Source organism: Gavia stellata, chromosome 8, assembly GCF_030936135.1.
Source record: "Gavia stellata isolate bGavSte3 chromosome 8, bGavSte3.hap2, whole genome shotgun sequence".
Taxonomy (NCBI): Eukaryota; Metazoa; Chordata; class Aves; order Gaviiformes; family Gaviidae; genus Gavia; species Gavia stellata.
In genome coordinates this window covers 774,800-796,909 of record NC_082601.1, presented here as the reverse complement: position 1 = coordinate 796,909, position 22,110 = coordinate 774,800, and the positions used below count along the sequence as shown (strand labels likewise).

Sequence of the window (22,110 nt, the reverse complement as noted above, 5' to 3'; positions counted from 1 at the left end):
ACATGCCTAGTTCGTGGTGAACATACCAAAACTGGCAGTTTTAAAAACAGTAACACAGAATCAAGCCTCGTGGGCTAATTAAAGAGAGCCAAAGGCATTAAAAAAAAAGATTACTACGCATAGTTTATATAGGGCCAAGCTGAAGCAAAACAGCAGGGCAGTAGTAGAAAGCTGCTGCAGTTTGCACCACACTTGATCCTGCAGTCACATGAAGTGCCTGGACATCTCAAGCTCTAAGAGGGAGGCAATTTCCATTGCTCCATCTTACCAAGGAAGCTAGCATTTAAAAGCAAAACTCTTATCAGAGTGGCCACCTTAAGGTCCCTCTAGATCAGTATCTGAAGAAGTGCAGTGAAATAGAAGCGAATAAGGGAATACTTCAGCATACATGGTACTTTCCTCTAACGCTCTTTCAGCCTCCAAGCACATGCAGCTCAGGGACTTCCTTAGCTGGATATATTTTTTTTCTTAATGTGTTTAACAATATACAGTCTTCTCATCCTGTTGCTCTCTGAATGTATACAAACCTGGAGCATCTAGAAAACTCATCGGACGAGGAGTTCCACTGATTCAATTACCAGTGTGTTAAGAACCACCTTCCCTATTTTTGTCCTTGCTCTTACTTGCTTATTTTGATGCCTCCCCCTCTTATTGTACTGCAAAAGGCAAACAACTGATTCCTATCCATCCCCTCCTTACCACTTGCCATGTTGCATGTCTCCAACATACTCCCCACCCCCTTAAGAGAACCAGGCTCTTCTTCCTGGCTGAAGCATTGGTTTACTTACTCGCTCCCCACATAGGCTGCATATTGGGGCATCCAGGTGACCAGGAGTCTGATTAAGGAAGAATAGGTTAAAACTGACTAAAGAATCTTCCCTGCTCCAATGGTATCACTTATTGGCCATCTCAAACCCTGAACACTTACTTGTCAGGACATTCTGTCTTGTGAATGAAAGGGTTTTCCATGTGACTCTTGCAGCACTTATACACAGCAGTATTTTATAGAAACATCTCTGCCTCAAAACAAAAGAAATGCAAGAAATAGTTTCCAGCTCCCAAAACTAGTTCCCTTTTTTCAGTGGTCCCACAGATCTTTCTTTTAGTAAGTTCCCATAGCTGGGCCTGCAAAGCAGTTGTCAACTTTCAGGTGAGGAGGTGCAACCATTTCTGGGGAGGTTTTTTTGGACATAGTCAAAACTGCTTCCCTAGTTGGTGGTAACCACCAGTTTCTAAGGAAGATATCAAAGGTTATTCGTCACTTAAAGAAATACCCATTTCAGCTTCTCTCTACTACAGAGAGAAACACAGTCCAAAACACGGAAAGAAAATACCCAGTCAATGTATTTAGTAGCATATCATTAAAAACATTTGTGTTTTAGACCACTTTTCAACCCTGCAGTGAAAACACATTATAGCGGGAAAGCACCAAAATGGAAAACATTTTCCAACCTCTTAATGTTGAAGATATTTTATCTTAGAAGTGCAAGGAGGAGAAGACTTCTCTTTGCATTGGTTTCAGAAACAAACACTCAAGCTGCTTCTGAAGCCTTTCTTGCTCAGTTTCGATAAAGCATCAGAAAGCTGCTGGGAACGCTTTTTTCCTGGCCTTAAGTGAAAGGGTAAAACACATTAAGTCTTTAAAAAGGAAATGCTTCCCCACATCATTTTATTTTCCAGAGACTGCGTGAAGAACAACATATTTTAAAAACTGAATTTTGAGTAAGCACTTCTTATTTCTTAAAATTGCTACCGCTCTTCTGTCAACAAAATTTCACTAATTTCCTAGTCATCCAAGAGTCCTTCTACTAAGACCATGGGAGTCAGCTTTGAAGTTTTTAGAAGCTAAAAATATCTGTATTTTCTTCTTCCCCTAGCATCACATCTTTCCAACCTTTCAGGCTGTCTTTCATGTAGCAAAGATGCAGCATATTTTCCCACCTTTCATATCGCTTCAGGCTACCCAACAACCAGGCATACTCTGTTTTGCTGTTTAGACATTGCTTCTAGGAACATAAGCAGTTTGACTACAGTTTATAGAAATTCCCCAGGTCAAAGGAGATAGCTTTTGGTTAAATTTCATTTTAACTATGGCTTTGTGAGCATAGGAATGTCACCACAGAAGTCCCGACGCTAAGTGGCATCCCCTGGCAGCAGAAGGTCCTGTTATTCACGTGGCCTTCTCTGGAGGGTACAAGAGGGGAGTTCAAAAGTGAAGAAAGCTTGCACAAGTTTTCACCGTGCACGCAGGTTACTTACTGCCAACGTGCTGTCTCCAACATTTGATGCAATGAGTCCCTCAATTGTGCCATATTCTGCATCTCTAGAATTGAGCCTCTCCATATGGTTTTTCTGTATTCTCCGAATGATCAGCACAGCTACTGCAGAAAAAACTATCAACACTATCACAGGAGCCAGTATAACAACGATTAGTGTTTCCATGCTGTAACCTGCAGCTTCTCCTTGGAAGGTTTGCCCTTGGAAAGGAGAGGGGAGGAAAAAAAAAAAGAGAGAAAAATGTAAGTTTGCCAATCCCCAGAGAAAGTCTTTAAACATTTAACTTGGCAGCTACCTGGTCTGAAAGAGAGGCCGTGACACAGCCAGAGCTCTGAGTGTGCACTTACACAAAGGCTGCTACCGCAGGGACTCCCTGCAGAGCTGTCAGAACAACCCCGTCCCTTCAGAACAAACCCCACCTGCAACTGCGCAGTTCGCTCACAGGCGTAACTCAATCCTGAACCTGACCACGCACTTTAACCCCTATCATTCATCCAGCAATACAGATCATTCATCCAGCAATACAGATCATTCAACCTGTGGACATCAGATGTGTGCCAGGGAGCCCCGGGGTGGGGAACAAAGTAGAAAAGGCCTTACTGTGTTGATTAAACCCTTACTTTCGCTAGCACTGAAGCCATCTCACTCCCATCACATCAGATGAAAGCCAAACCTTTTTTCTTTCTCGAAATTCACTATTTATTCATTAACCTCTCACCTTTAGAAGAAGGCAACTGTGCAGTGATATTCATGTTGCACAGGTATCCTTGGCAGCACTCGACAGCTTGGTCAGGAGACGGAGGTGTTTTGCACGTCATTTTCCCTTGTTCGTAGACTTGGAAGCAGCCTTTCTGGTAAACCTTAGCACCGTCATTAATGCTCAGGGAAGCAAAACATTGCTGGCCTTGGCAACGATCTCCATTCCCACAGGACATGCCTTCACACACACATTCGTAGTGGACTATATTTAGCTTCAGTTCATCATCTGTAAAAGGAGAGAGTTGAGGAAAAAACACCATAGTGTTCTTAATAGCTTCAGTTATATAGAGATAACGAAATCACTAGACAATAAAACCTTCTGTTTAAGGGAAGAAATATTAGGTGCAGCTAGTGCTGAAGAACCACCAAGTAGGAGCTAACGATACTAATTTAGCCGTCTCAGCAAGACAAAGATATGAGCTTGCACCATCAAAGAAATACCAGTCATATCTGCCCACTCCAAGTACTCAAATTTCGAGAGTTCAGTGACATTTTACATCACCTCTCGCACAAACACCACTGCGGGTATACGACATGGGAGTGTTACCTACACAGGGATGCTCAGCAGAAGAAAAAACCTAACAGCGTAAATTTAAAACATTTGCTAAACCACATTATATTTCTATATGGAAATAGTTATTCTCAAGCATTCTGGAAATGACTAACTAAATCAAATTAAGGTAATTTAAATTTACAGTGGACACAGCTACAGAAGATTTAGCGAGTTTAACTAGCTTGCTTGAAAAGTAAATCTGGACCAACTTTCCCATGAAGATGAGCCTTTGAGGAGTACCTTGTGACTCTGAATAACCATGGATTAAGAGTAAAGCGAGCAGCAGCACACACTGTCAGCAGGTACCACACCTCCCTTCCAACTCCAGGTGCTTTGGCTAAGCAAAAGGAAGAACTTTTACAAGACTGTATAGAGTAGGAAACTCAACTTCTAAGTATTCTCAGCCAAGTGTCCGGAGATCCCTAGCTGAGAACAACCCACTCTCTCTGCACAGAGCCTTACACACTGCAGCTTTCAGCAATGGCACGTGCCGTTAAACACACAGCACTGGGTCACTCCGGTCTCTGCAGGAGAGGACACTGCTCTTGACTACCTAACGGAGAACACTGGAAGCTCTTCAGTTTCCTGGAAACTACAGGTGCCTGTGGTGGTAAACAGCCATGTGCACTCACAGATGGCTGAGAAAAGAGGCACAGCTGTGAAGGGCAGAACAAGTCACTGCTCCCTGTTACACACATCCCGTGCCTACACCACACACATGTTTATGGCAACTTAAGTCATATTTACATTCTCTTTTTCAGTTCTAACACACAAGAAAAATTTCTAGCCACAAATACAGTGGATGCTCCTAAAATAGCAGCTGAGCATACCATGTGTTGAACTTTTTCAAGCCTATCATTAGAGTCTGCCCACTGGGAATATAACTCTGTTTTCCGCTTTGCTTTCCTCCCCTCCTCCCACAATGAACAAATACACAAATATAATTTTCCATTTTTGAACCACTAACAAAAACTAAATTAGAGAAAGAATCCTGAAATCAGACAGCGTCTGTCACATTGATTTCAAGTACTGGTATACACAGTCCCAGTCATACACGTACCAAGTAATAACTTCATTAATTTTGTAGAACTTTTTTAAAACAGGAAAAAAAATTACGCTGAAGATTCCTACAATCAAAGCTCTGTTCCTTCTCCTCCCACAACACCAACAGTAAAACACAACTGGTATTGTAACACACAAGCCCTTAATCTCGGTTGTCTGGCTGGAACTGCCGAAGGCAGCCAAAGCCAGAGACCTACAAGGGACGTCCTCCCGAGGCATGGTCACGACCTGCCTAAAAGAGTACAAGATCCGTACCTCTGGTAAGGACAGCCTTCCCCAGACAGCCCTTTATCAGCAAGGATTTCAGTACCTCCCTGTGAGCGAGACATTTCTGTTGTCATTGACACAACGCTGGTCTGTGAGGACAAAGCTGAGGGGGTTTGCAGGCTGCAGTAACAGCCAGTTCAGCTATTAAGTAATAGCAGAAATAGCTTAGTCGTCCTACTCCGTATAGCAGCTACTATCCGAGAGCCATACTAAGTCCACAAGGAAAATTCTTCTGGCTTGCAGCCTGATCCAGCCTAATGCTTCCCTCTTGACCCAAGGACCCTTCAAGACTGAACAAACCTCACCCAAGCCAGAGCAGCAGTTCTGGCAGAAAACCACCTCCCCTCCTGTGCCACCTCTTGGAGGAGCTCTGCAATCCCAAATCGGGCCAGGAAGCGACTGCGCAGGCACAGGGCTGTTAATCAGCCCACGCAGAGCAAACCTGACATCTCTTACAAGCTATGAACTAAGGCATTGAAAAGACAGGTAGCATGTTTGGAGTCGCAAAAAGATGGCTCTAGTCTGAAGGCAGGGTGAGCGATCTAACATGACACACAGGCTGCAGATCCATCTAATAGAGCACAAAGACAGAGTAACACTAGATACATGTGAACTGCTGCAGATCCTGATGTGTCCACAGACCAATGCAGTGCCCCTGTACTCGGCGCTGGTGAGGCCGCACCTCGAATGCTGTGTTCAGTGTTGGGCCCCTCACTACCAGAAGGACATTGAGGTGCTGGAGCGTGTCCAGAGAAGGGCGACGGAGCTGGTGAGGGGTCTGGAGCACAAGTGTGATGAGGAGCGGCTTAGGGAGCTGGGGGTGTTCAGTCTGGAGAAGAGGAGGCTGAGGGGAGACCTCATCGCTCTCTACAACTGCCTGAAAGGGGGTTGTGGGGAGGTGGGTGTTGGTCTCTTCTCCCAAGTGACGAGTGACAGGACAAGAGGAAATGGCCTCAAGTTGCGCCAGGGGAGGTTCAGGCTGGATATTAGGAAAAATGTCTTTCCTGAGAGAGTGGTGAAGCACTGGAAGAGGCTGCCCAGGGAGGTGGTGGAGTCCCCATCCCTGGAGGTGTTCAAGGAAGGTGTGGACGTGGCACTGTGGGACATGGTTTAGTGGGCATGGTGGGGTTGGGGTGGTGGTTGGACTTGATGATCTGACAGGTCTTTTCCAACCTTAGTGATTGTGTGAATTATCTGCTGTAAAAATGAAAGATTTCTGGTGAAGAACTCCTGGGTTGGAAATGGAAACACTCTCATTCATGGCTGTTACTATTCTTTATGCCCAAACTGCTCCTTTCTTTACTTAGTTGGTTTTCCACTCCATGGTATACTACAATGTGCCAGCCAGCCCTTTCCTCAATAATGGCTCCTGCAGTGCAGCACTCAAAAAAAAAAAACCTCGGCTGAGCTTTACCCAACGAGGAAGGCTTATTGAGGTTGCAGAAGCAGCCAAAGCACTGACCGTGTCCTCCCACTCCCGCCTCTGCAGGCCACCAGCTAAGACAGAGCTGCAGGCCAGAAGTCGGAGAGCATACAGACGGGGCGATGCTTCAGTGAACACACACAAGCTCAACACTGTACTGTGCCCACAAAGCACCCTCCCCGTGCACAAAGCCAGCTATGAAGGGCTAGATATTCTAGCTGTATTTCCCCACAGTGAAGCCAGCTCCACCTGCAAAGCACTGTTTTGTTGGCATACAGTGAATCCACCGCAGAGGCAGAGCTGGGCTGGGCGACGCTCGTCCATAGCTCTCATGAGCACGGCTGCGCGAGCAAGTCTGTGGGACAGACGTGACCAGCAAATGCCACAGGCCAGTTGCAATCAAGAGGTTATGGCTGAAGCAGATCACCTCCCCCAAACACACACGTTCAGAGGTTAAGTATCTACTCAACAACAGCTCCAGGCGTGGAAGGCTATCAGGCGGACTACGTATGTAGCAGCCAGGCAACACACGCAGGCAAGAAGCCCAGCTTAAAAATACTTCCATTACCTAAACATGTTCACTGCGTATATTTTTTGTTTTGTAATACAGAGACTCTGGCCCATATATATTGTGCACAGACATACACACACAAAAATCTGACTCGCCACACAAAAATACAGATATTTGCACTAACTTCTCATTAACCAGTCATTAGTTCATTATTACGAAAGCATCAAAATGGAAGCTCCTTTATTTTGTTTGCTTATTCACTTTGTGAAAGTCAACAATTAAGAGTGCTGACTCTCATCATCTAGGTGTTTCAACAGAACAAGAACCAAGACACTCCACATTTCAATCAGCAAACTGGAAGGTCCAGCATTTAACCCTCTTGGTGTCTGCAGAGGACACGTTACGCTGCGCACAGGCATGCAGCCCCAGCCGCCCCGACCTGGATCCACAGGACACCAAACCGCAAGACTCTGAGAACGCCCCTTAACGACAGAAATGTACAGATGCAAGGAAACAGACAAGTTATTTACTTCTATGTGAAGTTCATTTCACACAACCAGTTTTCAACCTAGACAGTTTTATTTCATATTTTATATCCAATTTCCAGACTATAAACATCGTTAACTGTTTCAAAAAAAATATCAAACTTCTCTTCAAGGAGAAATACCCTACATATGTTCCTGGTAACACACTTTAATTTTGAGGTGATCTCTTCACATTTAGAACTGTGATTCATTTTGCATAGAAACAGCCAGTACAACAGGCACTTGGCCACTTTTTCTTATTGGCAGTACAGCCACACAGTTTCTTCAACTACCTTGACTTGAAAAAAATGCTTATGTTAACTGTGTGATGCGGTCAGCAAATATTGAATTAAAGTGATTTTTAAAAAGCATAAAAAAGTAAAGACATATATGCCCTAAGAGTCTCAATTTTCTTTCTCAAGACACAGACTCTATATTACGTGGACCTTTTAAAGAAGGGCTTTAACAGTATCATATCATTTCCTTCCAGCAGGGCACCACTACTGCATATCCTCCTTTTCAAAATTTCACCTTGCAGATAAAAACTCATATAGTATAACTGTGTAATAAGATGTACATTTAGCGCATGCACACGAGCAAGTGTTCAGAGGGATAACCTGTGTGACACAAGACCTCTTAATATATGGCTGGAATAAAAAGCCAGGTGGCCAAGGATGGACAGAGGTAAACAAGCCTTAAACAAACTAGTCCCTCACTCACCAAGACATGACTTTATAACAGCCTAAGTTTAAGAGGCACAATTCCATCTAACCGATTCCCCTTTACCGCAGAGACAGGCAGAGCACAAAGGAGTGACACCTTCGGTCACAAGGGAGAGGGCAGAGAAGATCCGTCTGGGAGCTCTCCTCCAGCCCAGCCCACAGCTGCGCAGCAGGAAGGCGCCGTGCCTCCGTGGCCGCATACTGAACATGCACAGACACTGCAGTCATCGGCTAACCTCGGGCACGCGCGGCCGATCCCAGCCCGCAGAGCCACCGAGCTCCCGCTTTCCAAGCTGAGACCCCCCGGAGCCGTACTACGGTTGTTACCCCCTTGGTAGGCTTGCTGCTCCACTTTGGGTGGGAGCGCCGGCTGAGCGGGATCGCTCTTTTCAAGTGGAAAACCTTGAAATCAAACCAGAAAGGTGAAGCTTATTTCAGAGTTCTTGGAAGCCACGGAGTTGCTGAAATCCCTAGTAAAACGAAAGGGACTTCACACTCAAAGGTCAAAATATTTAAAAGCGGCAATATTCTTTTCCATTTTAAATTCCTAGGATTGGGGGAAGAGGTGGGATCTGCTAGGGCTCCATATCATAATGAATTGAACATGAAGGAAAGCAGACTTGGAAAAATTAAAATCTCTTTAGAGTCCATTTAATCGTACCTTAGACAGGTCTTTTTTGGTGGTTAGCTTCTCTTTACAATTCTTAGCCATTTCAGGGAAACAGAAAACAATAAGCTTGTAGAGATGACTGCTCCATTCAGAGTTTTATTTTCTCTTTCTCAATGCATACAGTAACAAGCATTATACAACAGCCATAATAATAATCACAGAATCATTTAGGTTGGAGAGGACCTTTAAGATCATTCAAGTCCAACCATTAACCTAACCCTGCCAAGTCCACCACTAAACCATGTCCCTAAGCGCCTCATCCACGCGTCTTTTAAACACCCCCAGGGATGGGGACTCCACCACCTCCCTGGGCAGCCTGTAATCATTTATTTTATATAGGATTTATTAATTTAACAGAAGCCTTTGAATTTTTCCAGCACTAAGAAACAGCTGTTTAGCCTTATTATTGTTCTCCACATTGAAAAACAAACCCTAAACCAGAAAATGCACAGGTGACACTGACAGTCGGTCAGAGAGCTCCAAGGCCAGGCAGAGGTGCCCGGCTCCGCAGAAGGGCAGCCTCCCCCCAGCCCAGCTGCTGGAGAGGGGGTTAGGCTGCTCCCAGAGCCAGCTCCAGCAGGCTGGACAGCAGTTTCTGGAGTTTCAGGAGCTCCCAAACGCTTCCTGGCCATGGTGTGACACAAGACCCTTTCCAGCCCGCCCAGCTCTCACGGCCAGGAGGGAGGCTGTGTTTGGTGGGGAAGCCGCTCCAGCCAGAACACAGCCCGGACGCCTTCCGCCAGTCACTAGAGAGGGCAGAAGCTTCGGCAGCATTTCGTGCCCCGTGCTCCAAACATTGCCATTGGGATCAGGAAATGGCATTTGTGCACGGTCGCCAGTAAGTGAAAAAGCTCACGCTCTCAAGCATGGGCATTACATTATTTAGTCAGGGTTTAGCTTCTTGGGAAATGAAGAAAAGCCTCTTTCCCCACTTCACAGGGCTAATAAAGTAGTAACGCACAAGTAAGTGCTGTAATAAACCTTCAGAATAAAAGGATGTTCCGGACACTCAAGTAGGGAAGAGACATGTTTCTGCAGTTAGAATTCTACACAGTGGTTTGGGGTTTTTTTGGGTTGGGTTGTGGGGTTGCTTTTTTTTTTAAATCATGTTTGATCTCATCTTCTGAAGCCTAGTAGCAATGCAGAAATAGTCAGTCTGCCCCTGAATGCTACCCACAGATATGACCAGATTTTTCACTCATCAAAAATGCAAAAAAATAGAACTAGTACAAATCCCAGTGAAAGGAAATGGACTGACCTGTGATAAAATACGGGGCAGGGGGGGAATATCAGAAAGCTTTGTGCTTTTTTTTGTTATTTTGTGCAAAGGGAAGATCATGTAACTGTTCTCCCCCAAAACATCAACTTTTTTAAAAATTCAGAAAAAGCACGTGGGAAAGCATGCTGGACAGGGTACACCAGACCCATCTCCATGGCCTGTCAGCAGGCAGCAGAGGATCAACTTCCACTCCCTCAAAGGATCTCCAGAGGTGCACTCCTCCTTGAAAAACACTCCAAACACAAGTCTGCGCTTCTGGTCTTACCACCTTAGCCCCAGCGTAGGCTGCTGGCTCGTAAGCACCGAGCAGCACTTAGACGCTCAAGGAACAAAGTGGTGGGTTCTCCCATCGCCACTACGTGTCTGGTTGGTGAAGCAGCCAAAACCTTGGTGAAGAGATGTAAATGAAAACTTGCTGAGGGGTCCACTAGGTACTTCTGCCTCCCCAAATACTCCTCTACCACCAGCTTGGAAGTAGGAAACTATTTAGAAAGGAAACAGAACAGCATTACTACTAGCAAACATGAAAAGAGGGAAGAGCACTATTATTTAAGTGTATTAGACAAGTAGTTGCTCACAGAAAAAGAAAGTACGAGGGGAGGAGAAGGGAAGGAATAAAGCAAGAAAAGCAAAGTAAGATTGTCACGTCTCTTCTGCAAAGTCTTTCACAGGAGCTCTATCACCGTGGGAGAGAAATGCAGGCCCAAAGACAAAGTAGTATTGGGCAAGCTCTCCCTCAGCACAGCAGTTCCATGTCGTGAACAGGAAACTGTTCCTCATAGATGTCCAGTTGGCACAGGCAGACGGACAGCAAGAACACAACATCTGCACATCTCTGCTCGCACGCTCCTGCCCCCACACAAACTCTGTCCAAAGCCCATTCCAGCAGCACATCTGGTCCAGCTCTGCCTTTGCTCCCCGATGAGGCACAATCCTGTACCTCCAGTCTTAGTATCACAGCCAGCCAGGGAAAGAAAGAAAATGTCTTGGCATGGATTTAGTAACTCTCCTCTTGCTGATGACTTATTGGCATCTTTTTAACAAAAAGATACATTCCAAGCCCTAGAACTTACTTTCCTTTTTTAAGTGGAGTCAGGTCAAATAACTAAGATTTGACCACCTGTAGGGTAGCTTTGGACGGGTAGGGTGGGTTGACAATACTGCTCTATAGGTTGGACTAGCAGGCAGTTCTTCATGTTAAGGATGTGAAAGGCAGGTGGTTTAACTTTTAAGATTTTTAATATAAGCAGCTCCAAAAGCTGAAAACACATTTTCAAGAAGCAGATAGCTGCACTTCAAGAGTGGTAAGAAGGTATAGTGTGATAACTGCTACCAAACTTTGTTTCAAGATAATACTGTATCAGTAACATTGGCAGTTTAATGTTTTTCCACTAACATTTGCCCAGCGTTCCTCCCTTTTTAAATTTTGTCTCAATTTCCTATTCAGACATGACTAAAGTCAACCACTAGACCTCTGAGCATTTTAAGTCTTCACCTTCCATCATCCATTCTAACATTCTATTTAATATACTCTGCCTTATATTATTTGCATCAACATTTGAAAATAAATGCATTTCAGCAGAGTATTTCAGAAAAGAGATTTCACATGGTAAATACAGAAGAACATAGATATGCCATAACAAACACTAGATACTTCTCAAGTCACTTAAAATTTAGAACTGAGAAAACCAACTTACTCACAGAAAACCTTTACTCAACATTTTTAAAAGGCTGTTTGCAAAGTAGCAAGTACGCATCTTTCAGGAGGTCATCTCCCAAAACAACCAGAAGACCTTCAAATGAACATTCCTGCCTCTCCATGGCAGTGGAAATACCCTTCTCTGATTTTGCTGAGACAAATCTTAAATGCACTGTGTGTCATAAAAACTTTATGTGCACACAACTGCCTAGATGATTTATGAGAAAGTAATTTTCCATATCCAAAGACCTTACTGGAGCAATCATGGAAAAGTTACCTAACACCGTACTAAATACTCCAAAGAGTTTTCCCAGAGAAAAAAATTCGCTTTTAAGAATGCAAGCAAGAACTGCACCTCAGCCCATGGGCTAGAAAGGCATACTCGTTACATAGCTCAATAATTTGACATTAAGTAAGGTTTCCCACTTCCCTCCCAGGCCCTGGCAAGACCTATGTCAATCACACATGCTATAAATTTTACATGTAAACGGGCAATGGATATCGTTAGAAGCAACTTGAAATGGAAAAGCAAACCCCTCATTCTCAAGAGGAATCGCTCATGCTGTCAGCTCGTGAAGCGAGCAGGGTGCCACAGAGCGGTGCCAGGCGGCTCCAGCAGCCGAGCCGGCACTGGAACCCGGCTCCTCCAGCAGCCGACTGCTACTGCACCGCCACACACCTCACTCACCTTGCCAACTCGGGGAGGGAAACGCCATCACGATCAGCACGGGAAGAATCATAACTCCATCTACCATTGCAGAGCTGCAGAAAGAGAAGAGGCATGAGAGCTGTGTACACTTTCACTGTTGTCTTAAAATGTAACCACCCCAAAATCAGTGTTTAGCAACATCTTTCATCAATTCCTTATACAAAACACACAACCACCAAGGTTGATTGGTCTCCTTTTTACTGTGTCTTGTTTCCTAAGTAATTTCCTTCATTTATAAAATTCATAGTTTACAGCAATTTCTTAAATATGGTTGGTTTCTTTTTTTAGAGTCATAGAAAACACTGTGTGTAACTACAGCACGTATTTAGAAGCATGTAGTAGGAAAACACAAACCCTTCCAGCACCAAGCAGGCATGCAAAATAGAAGATACGATCTCTCAACCAGGTATCAAGAAGTTAAACTACTGTGAACTGAAAAGGCGGCCCATAAAATTGTGTATTATTTGGGCTTTGAGGGGAAACAGAAAAGATCTCAGCCAGAAGACTCTGAATAACTTTCTTTAACCAGCAGAAAGCATTGCTAGATGGCAAGAAAAAGAGCAAGATATATTTAAGGGAGAGACCACTCTCAGAAGAGCAATTTCCCAGTTTAAGCTGCTTTTCCAAGGGTTTTCCTTTCAGTGGCCCAGCTTCATTTCCCTGCTGTTGAAGACAGGTAACTACATCTTACATGAAAACTCAGGCTGTTTCCAGCATATCAGTAGAGGCACCTGCTCCCTCTAAAACAGTAAATAAAGGAGTGAATTCTCATGTGTGTTTCAAACCTTTCCCAAGGATACTTGGTCTTTGCAATGAAGTAAGAGCTCCACTTTTTACTATGAAATAAGAATTGCTTAACAGGCTTCTGAAAGGAACTTTTCACAGTTTCTTAAACTCTGCATTTAAATCATCACTATTACCAAGGAATAGATATTAACTACAACCAATCTTCACTGGGGTTTAACCCAACAAGCAGGGCTGGATGACTCTGAAGGGCTCGTCTGTCCTGTGCTACTCAGTTCCTATAGAGACTCTCTGGCCTAATCACAGGCCACAAAATTTCAGTCAAAAGCAGCAGCAAGTATATGCAAAACAAAGTTACTCTCCTTGACCAAGGCACTGAGTCATTACCATTTTCTTATGTGTAAGTGTTTGTCTTCGTTTTTCAGATTTAATTCTAGTGAAGCAGATGAAACTTGAAAATAAATTTGGTATTGCCATTTTTCTTCCAGATATCTTCTGTTGCTGCCTTTTCAAATGATTAGTAGGCGGCTTAAGTGCTTGGTGATGAAAGCCAAGCCATTTACTTCTGTATTTTCTGACGTGGATTTGTTTTGCAGAATATAAGAAACATTTCAGTAATTGCTTCATCATCAGTTAAGATGATTAAATATTTCTGAACCCAAGTATTCAGAGTTTTCACCCTCACAGGACAGATCAGGCAGCACTCACCACTTAACCTCCAGGAGTGAAACTCTCACTTTCAAACATCCATTCACCAAGTATCTTTGCCTTCCTTGTTCGTGATACACGTCAATGCATTCTTAGTATGTGCCAATATTTAACCTTCAACAGTTATGCCGCAAACACGACGAAATAAAGTCATACATAGCATGATCATTGAGCAATCCAATATAGGAAGTTTAAAGTAGAAGCAAGCTATCCCAGGGAACGATTAATAGCTTAATGTTCCGGATCAGCCCAAAGCGGTCCATTGCTCCAAAGTGGGGGCTCCAAAGTGGGGGTGGCGGCAGGACACGGGAGCGATGCCGTCCCCCTCAGCCACCACGCGCGCTTCCTTTGGTTGAAGAGCTTACACCAGCGCTTTCCTCGGCATCACACCCGGGTAACACTCTGCAAGTCTAGACAAAGGTGGCTCATGAGACGTGCCCTCTTTCTTTCAACACACCAATGGTTCAAAGAGCAGAGGCAGAAGACTTTGATTTTACTGATGCCAGCCTGCAGCCGCAGCGGCGCGGGGCGAGCCAGCCGCCCTGGAGCCTGCTGAGCGGAGGGGAGCGGGGGGAGCCTGGCAGGGACAGGCAGCCGGTCCACCCAGAGAGCCCCTCAGACAGCGGGGACACCGAGCACAAGGAAAAGGGCTTCACCAGAGACAAAAGTGAATTTAACAAGATGGAGTGGGTTAAGACATTAAACAGTAGCATGCTGCCGACACACAGAGCGGTTGCCAGGTTTTCTACAGATCTGTAATTCATGGTTGCATCCTCCATGCCCAATTAAAAAAGCAACAAGGGTTGTTTTCTGCTGGCGGGGTGCCATCACACCGGCTCTGATGCTGCGGGCCGGCTCAGAGACCCGCACGCACTGCAGCCTCCCCTCAGCGGGGCTCCATCCCCGCTCCCACCACCCGCAGGTCCCCCCACCCTGGGCCCTCTCAGCCCCTCCTCCTGGCACACCCGGCGGGAGCAGGGGAGCAGCCGAGGAACCTGCCATGAGGGGGGTTCAGCTCTGCCAGGGAAGGAGGTTGAACACAAAAAACGTGCGCTGGCTAGAGCAAAGGAATTTAAGGTAAAGGAAGCAGACCACAGTATGGAAACCAGGAAAAGTCTGCAAGTTGCAGGTACCTATTTGTTCTCTTTTCAAACAGTTTATTTCAATTACCCCCCCAAAAAAGAAGAAATATACGCACACACACGCCCCTGCCCTGTATTTCTCAGGGGGAGGAGGAAGGAAATCCAAACTGTACCCCCCTGAAGAGGCAAACAACCTCCCACGGGAGCTGGCCTGCGGCAACTACTTCCCATCTCAGGAAGGGGAGCTGCAACACACTGGGGGTGCTAAAATCAGCTCCTCATCCTCCGATTCCACGTGCCCCCACATCCCCAGCCCACATGTGTGCTTCAGGACAAAGCCAGCATGGGTTGAGACAGACAGCAGTTCATCAAGAAATAGGAGGATTTTTGCCACCATAGGGACAAAATTAGGAAGAAAAGCCATGAAACCACAGTAACAGTCATTCTTGAGCCCTCATCCAAAACACTGTGCAAGGTTCCTCTTCAACACAGCCCAAGGATGACTTTATTGAGTAATGCACCCAAAGTTACACCAAATTTTTCTGTTAAATGCATTTAAATCCCTAGCACAAAAGAGGCTGGCATCCCTGCCCGGCTTCCCAGGAGCAGGAGAGGTACGCCCGCCCAAGTGAAGCCACCCGCGGTGACTCAGCGGGCGAGCGCCAGCAGGGAGGACAGGAGCTGGGTCAGGGGCGGCTCCGGCCCGGATCCCGGTCCCGCAGGCCAGGAACGGCCTGCCCAGTGCCTTGGAAAGGTCTGCTGGATGGCCCGCCTTCAGCCCCGTGTTAGCAAGCGACTGTTTGTGCAAGCCTCTTTGGTAGGGTTACATTTATGAATAGGCTTTTCCTATTACAAACACAAACAACAACAAAATCTGAGTATTAACAGACTTTATGCATTTCACAGCATGCATGGTCCTCTCAAAGAAAAAAGCCAAATACTAAGAATTTAAGCCCTGCTTCTATGAAACTTTGTTCCTGTAGACATTCATTTTCCCAAAAGCCTCAAAGAATATTTTGTCTGCTTCCGCTGAGAAGTGCTGAGCATGCTTACAAGAGCCTATAAAAAACCCACCCTGCCTGTACTTATCGCCAGTTAAAATCCTGTGCTGTGTATATGCAGACTCGGTACAGCCCTCAGGCTTTTGGCAAGCTGCCTGCACAGCCCTCAGCATGGCACAGCCCAGTTACACCGCCTCAACTGGATCTGCTGGGGTTGGGAGACCAGAGGAGGGAAGGAGTTGGGAGAGAGCCTCTGACCTTTGCAAAATACTGATTTTTCCTTCAAAAGTTATTTGAGAGCAAGTGCATCCACTCTAAAAATTTAAAATGACAAATAAAACTCTTCACTATATTAAGACCACATCAAGTCCTTAATCCCTGCTCCAAGGGAAGGGAACGTTTCAGGTGGGATCAGGCAAGGTCTGCTCTCAGCCCACGTCCTTACCCAGTGCTGGCCGACGCACTGTTTAGACAGCTGAAATCCTGCCAGAGCCTTGGAAGAGGTGTCGCGATCCCTTGCTGGTTGCCATTTTGCTCAGGGTACGCCATATCTGCCGCGCGCCTGTTAAATCAGCAGTTAAAAATAAGCCTGGAGAGCACGCCACTTGCAAGGCAGCTGTGGGACGCGGGGCTGGGGGGGCCAGGAAGCCCCTCTCCAGGGCTGCCACCAGGCACCGGCCCCACTCAGAGCCACCGCAGGTGCTGGGGCAGGGATGGAGCCGCAGCGACCTGCGGCTCCCAAACAGTGCTCTGGTTTTCAGAGTCATCTGCATTCCCACAGTACCCTTTTAAGTGAAGGCACGAAAACCACACACAACACTGCAGCCAGGCTTTTGCTCTATTTCACTTTCAGGTTATCCCAGTTGCACGCTGCAGACACAGCAGGGTACAAGTTTAAAAGTCCTGTATCCATTGCTTAAAAAAATGACTTTTTTTTAAAAAGCAATTAATAATACACATTGTAAGAACCAAAATCTGGTTCTAGTGACACCAGCAAGCACATCTCTTCCACTTACTACTTGTTTAGAGAGAAATAAAATAGAAGTTTTAATATTAAGAACAAAACATTCTTTAATAAAATTACTATCTGCTGTTTGAATTCACAAGCACTTTTTACCTGGATTAAGTCCCAATCCTCCCCTTTGTAAAGAAAGAGGAACTGGAAAGCAACCAGCCAATAATGCACAAAACTTATTTTCCTTTCCAGACACCTCAGTTAGCTGGCTGCAACGCTTCGTCGCGTCCCACAGGAGAGCGGGGACAGCGGCAGGAGACACTAGAGGGCATTCACAACACGAGCACTCCGTGCCACGCTCCGCGCACGGGGACGCCGGACACTGGACGGCAGGGCTGGACAGGATGCAGCACCTGCAAGTGTCATCCAGGTAGAGTGGAAAGAAGATCATTTGCTTTTAACTTCTTCCTACAAAAGCATATAATTAGAAAACCCGAAACTTGCTATAGGTCACGAGGGAAAAGTCTCTTTTAGAGAGGCAGCTAACAAATTCCAAACAAACCTGTTGTGAAGTGCAGACGACAAAGTGAACCTAGCTCCAGAGCAGGCCGGTATCTACTCAGAAGCCAGCTTTGGATTCCAAGGAAGGAATCAATTAAACTGTTTTCAGAGGCCTAAATGAACAATAATAAGCATATCACATGGCAGATACAATACTTGGTTAGGATACCCAGCTTAACATACAGATGCACAATTAAGTGTTTTAGAGAAAAGAAGCTATAGAATTCTTACGGTTTGTATTCATAAAGTCCCAACACTTGAAAGAATCTATCCTGAAAACACCAATACCTTTTCCACTTTCGCAGCAAATATAAATTGCTTTCTCTTTTCTTCCTAAGAAAACTATTCATCTCCTGCCAAATCATTCCTTTACGACCTGACAGCAACATGGGGGTGAGGGAGACCTCGGATCCACAGCTGGGACTGTCACGAGCACTGCTGCAACACACCACAGGGGAGAGAAGAACCAGGAGTTAAGAGGACATGAAACACCACGACACCAGCACCGGCTGTTGGGAAACTGCGTTTAGTCTCTACTGCCACCACCCTGATACAGAGCAAAGACTGCGCCAGACAAAGAGGCAAGTCCAATTAGTGAAGAAATTTAAGATTACATTTCATCTCAATGACACAGACATGGGAACACGAACCATTAGAGGAGTTCAGACTTTTCTGATGAGATCAGGAGCACCCACACTATCACTGACAGTCCTGGCGGCAACCTGCCAAGAGCCCAAGGGCTGTACATATTTTGCATGTACCTCACCAGATTTGTATCAAAAGAAAACATCCATAATACCAGATTGTAATTCTACCATCCACACTAGCCACACACAAGCTAAATTCATCAACAGCTGTGTCTTTAGAAGGAAAGATGTGCATTTAAAAGCAACAATTCAGAGCTTTCTTTTTTAATTGAAACTCACACAAACTAACCAATGTCCTCAGAACCGCACACACAAAGGCATTCCCAATGTCAGAGAACAGCAACCTTGGGTATTCCTTTCTTAAAGCCTAAACTTTCTTGCCAAAATTCAGCACGATGGAAGCCAGCCACAAACACCATTTGGCATCCACCTGTGAGTGCACAAGGCACACATCAATACACTTCAGCGCAAGAAAATGTGCAGAAGATCGCCACCTCGAGAGGCTGAACGTCTCAGATTCAAGTGACCACAAAAAGAGAGTGAAGCGCGCAAGATACTGGTTCTCCTATACTCCTCATACACAAAGCAAAATCATGACACTGCTGAGTAAGAATAAAAACCACCAGGAAGAAAACAACCTATACGATGTAAAATGTCATGAAAGTTACTCCTTATGAGGTTAATAGCTCTGAATATGCCCCTGAAGAGCCGCTCCCTAGGTTCTTAAAAGAAAAGGAAAAGGTAACAAAGCACGAGCCTCACTTACAGAAATAAAATCTAGTTCGGCCTCCCTCCTGGCATATGCAAGGAAGAGTCCATTTATTGCCTATGCTGTCACCCAAAGGCTCCAGCTGACACACCAACTGCAGAAGTGGCGTAGCATGGGACAACAAATAAGTAACATTCACAGCGTCGGCATGGGGGGACAGACACATGACGACACAGAGGGACAACACAACCACTTATCCAAGCGAAAAAAAAAAATCTCACCTAGGCAAAGAAGTGAACCAGAAGCACCACCAGCCCCTTGCTGAGCGCGATGGGGAAGGCACGAGTCACACATACAGCCTCTCCTCTAACGGAGGGGACGGCAGGCCTCTCTTGTGCCCAGAACAGGGGTAATCCCCGGAGAACAAGCAGAGCAGCTGAAGGCCCAGGATGCACAAGGGGCACAGAAGAGACCAAAAATAGTGCTAGCTTCCCCATGCAGGTCAGCTGGTGAGCAGGTGGACTCACAACCTTGTGTGTGGGCAGCAGAAGATCTCAGTATGGTTGAAGGAGACAGAAGAGGCTTGTCATTAGAAAGCCCAAGTGTGAAAGTTCAGGTTGTGTGTAGATATTGCATCAATACGGGTGTGTTAGGCAACCCGACGGCCGATGGCTTACTCAAATGCTGAAGTAAGCACAGACATTTTTAAATTGATCTGAAAACCCCAATATATATTGCAACTTCCTGGTGCCTTTGAAGCCACATGTGTATCCTTCCATATCATTTATTGCCTTGCAGGGTAAATAAATTCATCAGGAGGATTAACATTGCACCATGGAAGAGCTTTCCTCTGCAGAGCCTGCACACAGCAACATCTCTTAAAAATGCTCACTCACTAAGTTACTGCGTGTGGGTCACTGATCGTGTCATCGCTGTGAGCATCTTGGAAGTTAGGTATGCAATTCCACATGTGCAAAGAACCAACTACACATGGTTTTGTTTATACAGGCAAATTAACAGATATGCATTTGCAAGCAGTTTCATGAGACAAGTCAAGTGAACAGCCAAGCATGCAGTAGCTTCATCTTACAATATATATGCCTCAGGCATCGAGTAGGTATCAGTTCAAGACACTGTTAGATATACATGAATTACTGTGGCTTCTCACATATTTCACATATAAACAAATACGTTATTTTATCATACTACATACATTTTATTGCTACATAGGTATTATTACACAGCACACAGACAGTTCCTACCAGAGGGGAACACTGCATTCTGTAATTGCCATGAAGGCAGCTCCACTGCACAGCTGCAACAAAGCTTCTTGGACCTTCTCCCTAATAGAAACAATTCAGCATTATAGACAACCTTGGGTACCACTCACTTTGCTAAGGCCATTCCAAGTGCCCACACAAAGCAGAGACAATTTCCTTTAACATCTGGCGCCTTAATTTGTGCTGGGGCCTTGGGCATAAAAGGCAAGCAAAATACCCTTACAAATCCTGCTGCAAGACACGGTACTTTTTCCCCTAGAATTGTTCTCTCTCAGAAGCCAGTATCTGCTGTCAGATCTCAGCGCAGAACTTCCAATGAAGATATAAAGTCCCCCTAATCTAAACAGAAAACCTGGATTTATCTACCAGCTGTGAATAAGACCCAAACACAAATATTTTCACCGGACAAATTATCAGAAATTGCCTGTAAAAGCTGTTTCTGCATTCTTTAGGAAAAAATAACCACACAAACCCAAAATGCACATAGTAACAGATACCTACTTTTAAACTTACTCAAAGTCTACCTCTTTGAGACTTGGCCTGCTTTCATCCAGCTAGCAATACTTTATTTATTAAAGATTTTATCTGTGCAGTATGTGAGGAAGGAGCTCAGGGAGGAACACACTTTCACAGCTTGCAGACGTTTCAAAATTGCCTATCAAACACTACTTGTATCACATCCTGGGCGCATCTGTCTTGACAGGTGACAAAACCAGAAGTATGGGCAGAAACACTGAGCTTAATTCATATCTGCACAGAAAGGGCATGTAGTCTGACACAGGATCGGAGTCAAGTTTTATTAGGGTGTGGTTTCACAACCAGTTTGGACCAATCTAAGACACAGCAGTGCCAAAACTGGCTGTCCAACCGTGTCAGCTCACTGCCATCACTCCAAGCAGGCTCGCACCACTCCTCTTGGCTGCAGTGATTGCAAGGCCATGGGGTAAGCCGGATCAGGCCACTGATCAGACCACACACTGTTTAGCCTTCACTGCGACTAAACATGCGAGGCTCAGCCCAGAGGTGCAGCGTTGCCAGTACTAGCCCAGGAGAGCTGGTGGGAACACGGCTGGTCTCAGAGACAGGCATCCCTTCAGCGGCAGCAAAATCTTAGGTCGATTTTAAAGGGAAAAAAACCCACAAAACACCCAACCAACCAAAAAAAATATCACAGCGACAACACACCTTCAGTCCCTACAAGAGAACTGGCAAGACAGACAACAGGGTCTTAACAATTGCCCCCCTAACTCTCCAAAAAAAATACACTTTGGAGCAAAATCCTAACAATCTGCCAAGAAATATTTTCATCAGAACATTCCTCTGGGGTTTTTTGTTTTTAGTCTAAAACAAAGCTCCCATTTTTATTACTCACTTTCACTTTCCTTTCATCAAGGAATTGCCAGCTGCCCCTCCTGATAGAGGCTTGGTTCAGCAGAGCCCTCCTGGCAGGCTGGTCCTTGCCATTTCCTGAGACCATTTACAGGAAAGCTACTGGTATCTCCTCAAATACTGTTTTGGTCTTGAAAACCTAAACACCCCAATCAACCTCAGGAAGTCTCAGAAGGCAGCCTGTGAGACAGGATGACAGAAGATCTCTCTGCACTGCAATTTTACCAGATGGTCAATAGGTTACATCATCACGTTGGACTGAAACCAGGTATCAAAACCACTGCGCCTATGTCAAGCCCTACAGAAGTCCAAGGCTGTGTCACGGGTTGTGTACACTACTGAGATACTGAGTACCCCACATGGCCCTGTCCTACAGTCTGTTTAACTCTTCAAGAGAACTGCATTATAATCGTAACAAAAACCCGAGATGGCTGTTAACGTAAGATCAGGATTTTTAAATGTTTTTTATTAACTATTTAAATATTACATAGATTGCCTGTTAAGTTTCTTGCAGAACACTAGCCAACGCAAAACAAACATTTCTGAAAACAAATCTTTAGCTTCAGTCTCACCTACAAA

At 45.2% G+C, this 22,110-nt stretch overlaps 1 protein-coding gene across 1 annotated transcript in view; it reads right to left on the bottom strand.

The window, feature by feature from the left end:
* Positions 1–22,110, bottom strand: part of ACVR1 (activin A receptor type 1) — a 69,793-nt gene that overhangs the window by 23,603 nt on the left and 24,080 nt on the right. The window contains exons 2-4 of the mRNA XM_059820694.1: positions 12,435–12,508; positions 2,996–3,262; positions 2,260–2,477 (exon numbers count right to left, since the gene is read on the bottom strand). Coding sequence (XP_059676677.1) covers positions 2,260–2,477; positions 2,996–3,262; positions 12,435–12,508 — 559 coding nt within the window. The remainder of the gene's footprint in view (positions 1–2,259; positions 2,478–2,995; positions 3,263–12,434; positions 12,509–22,110) is intronic.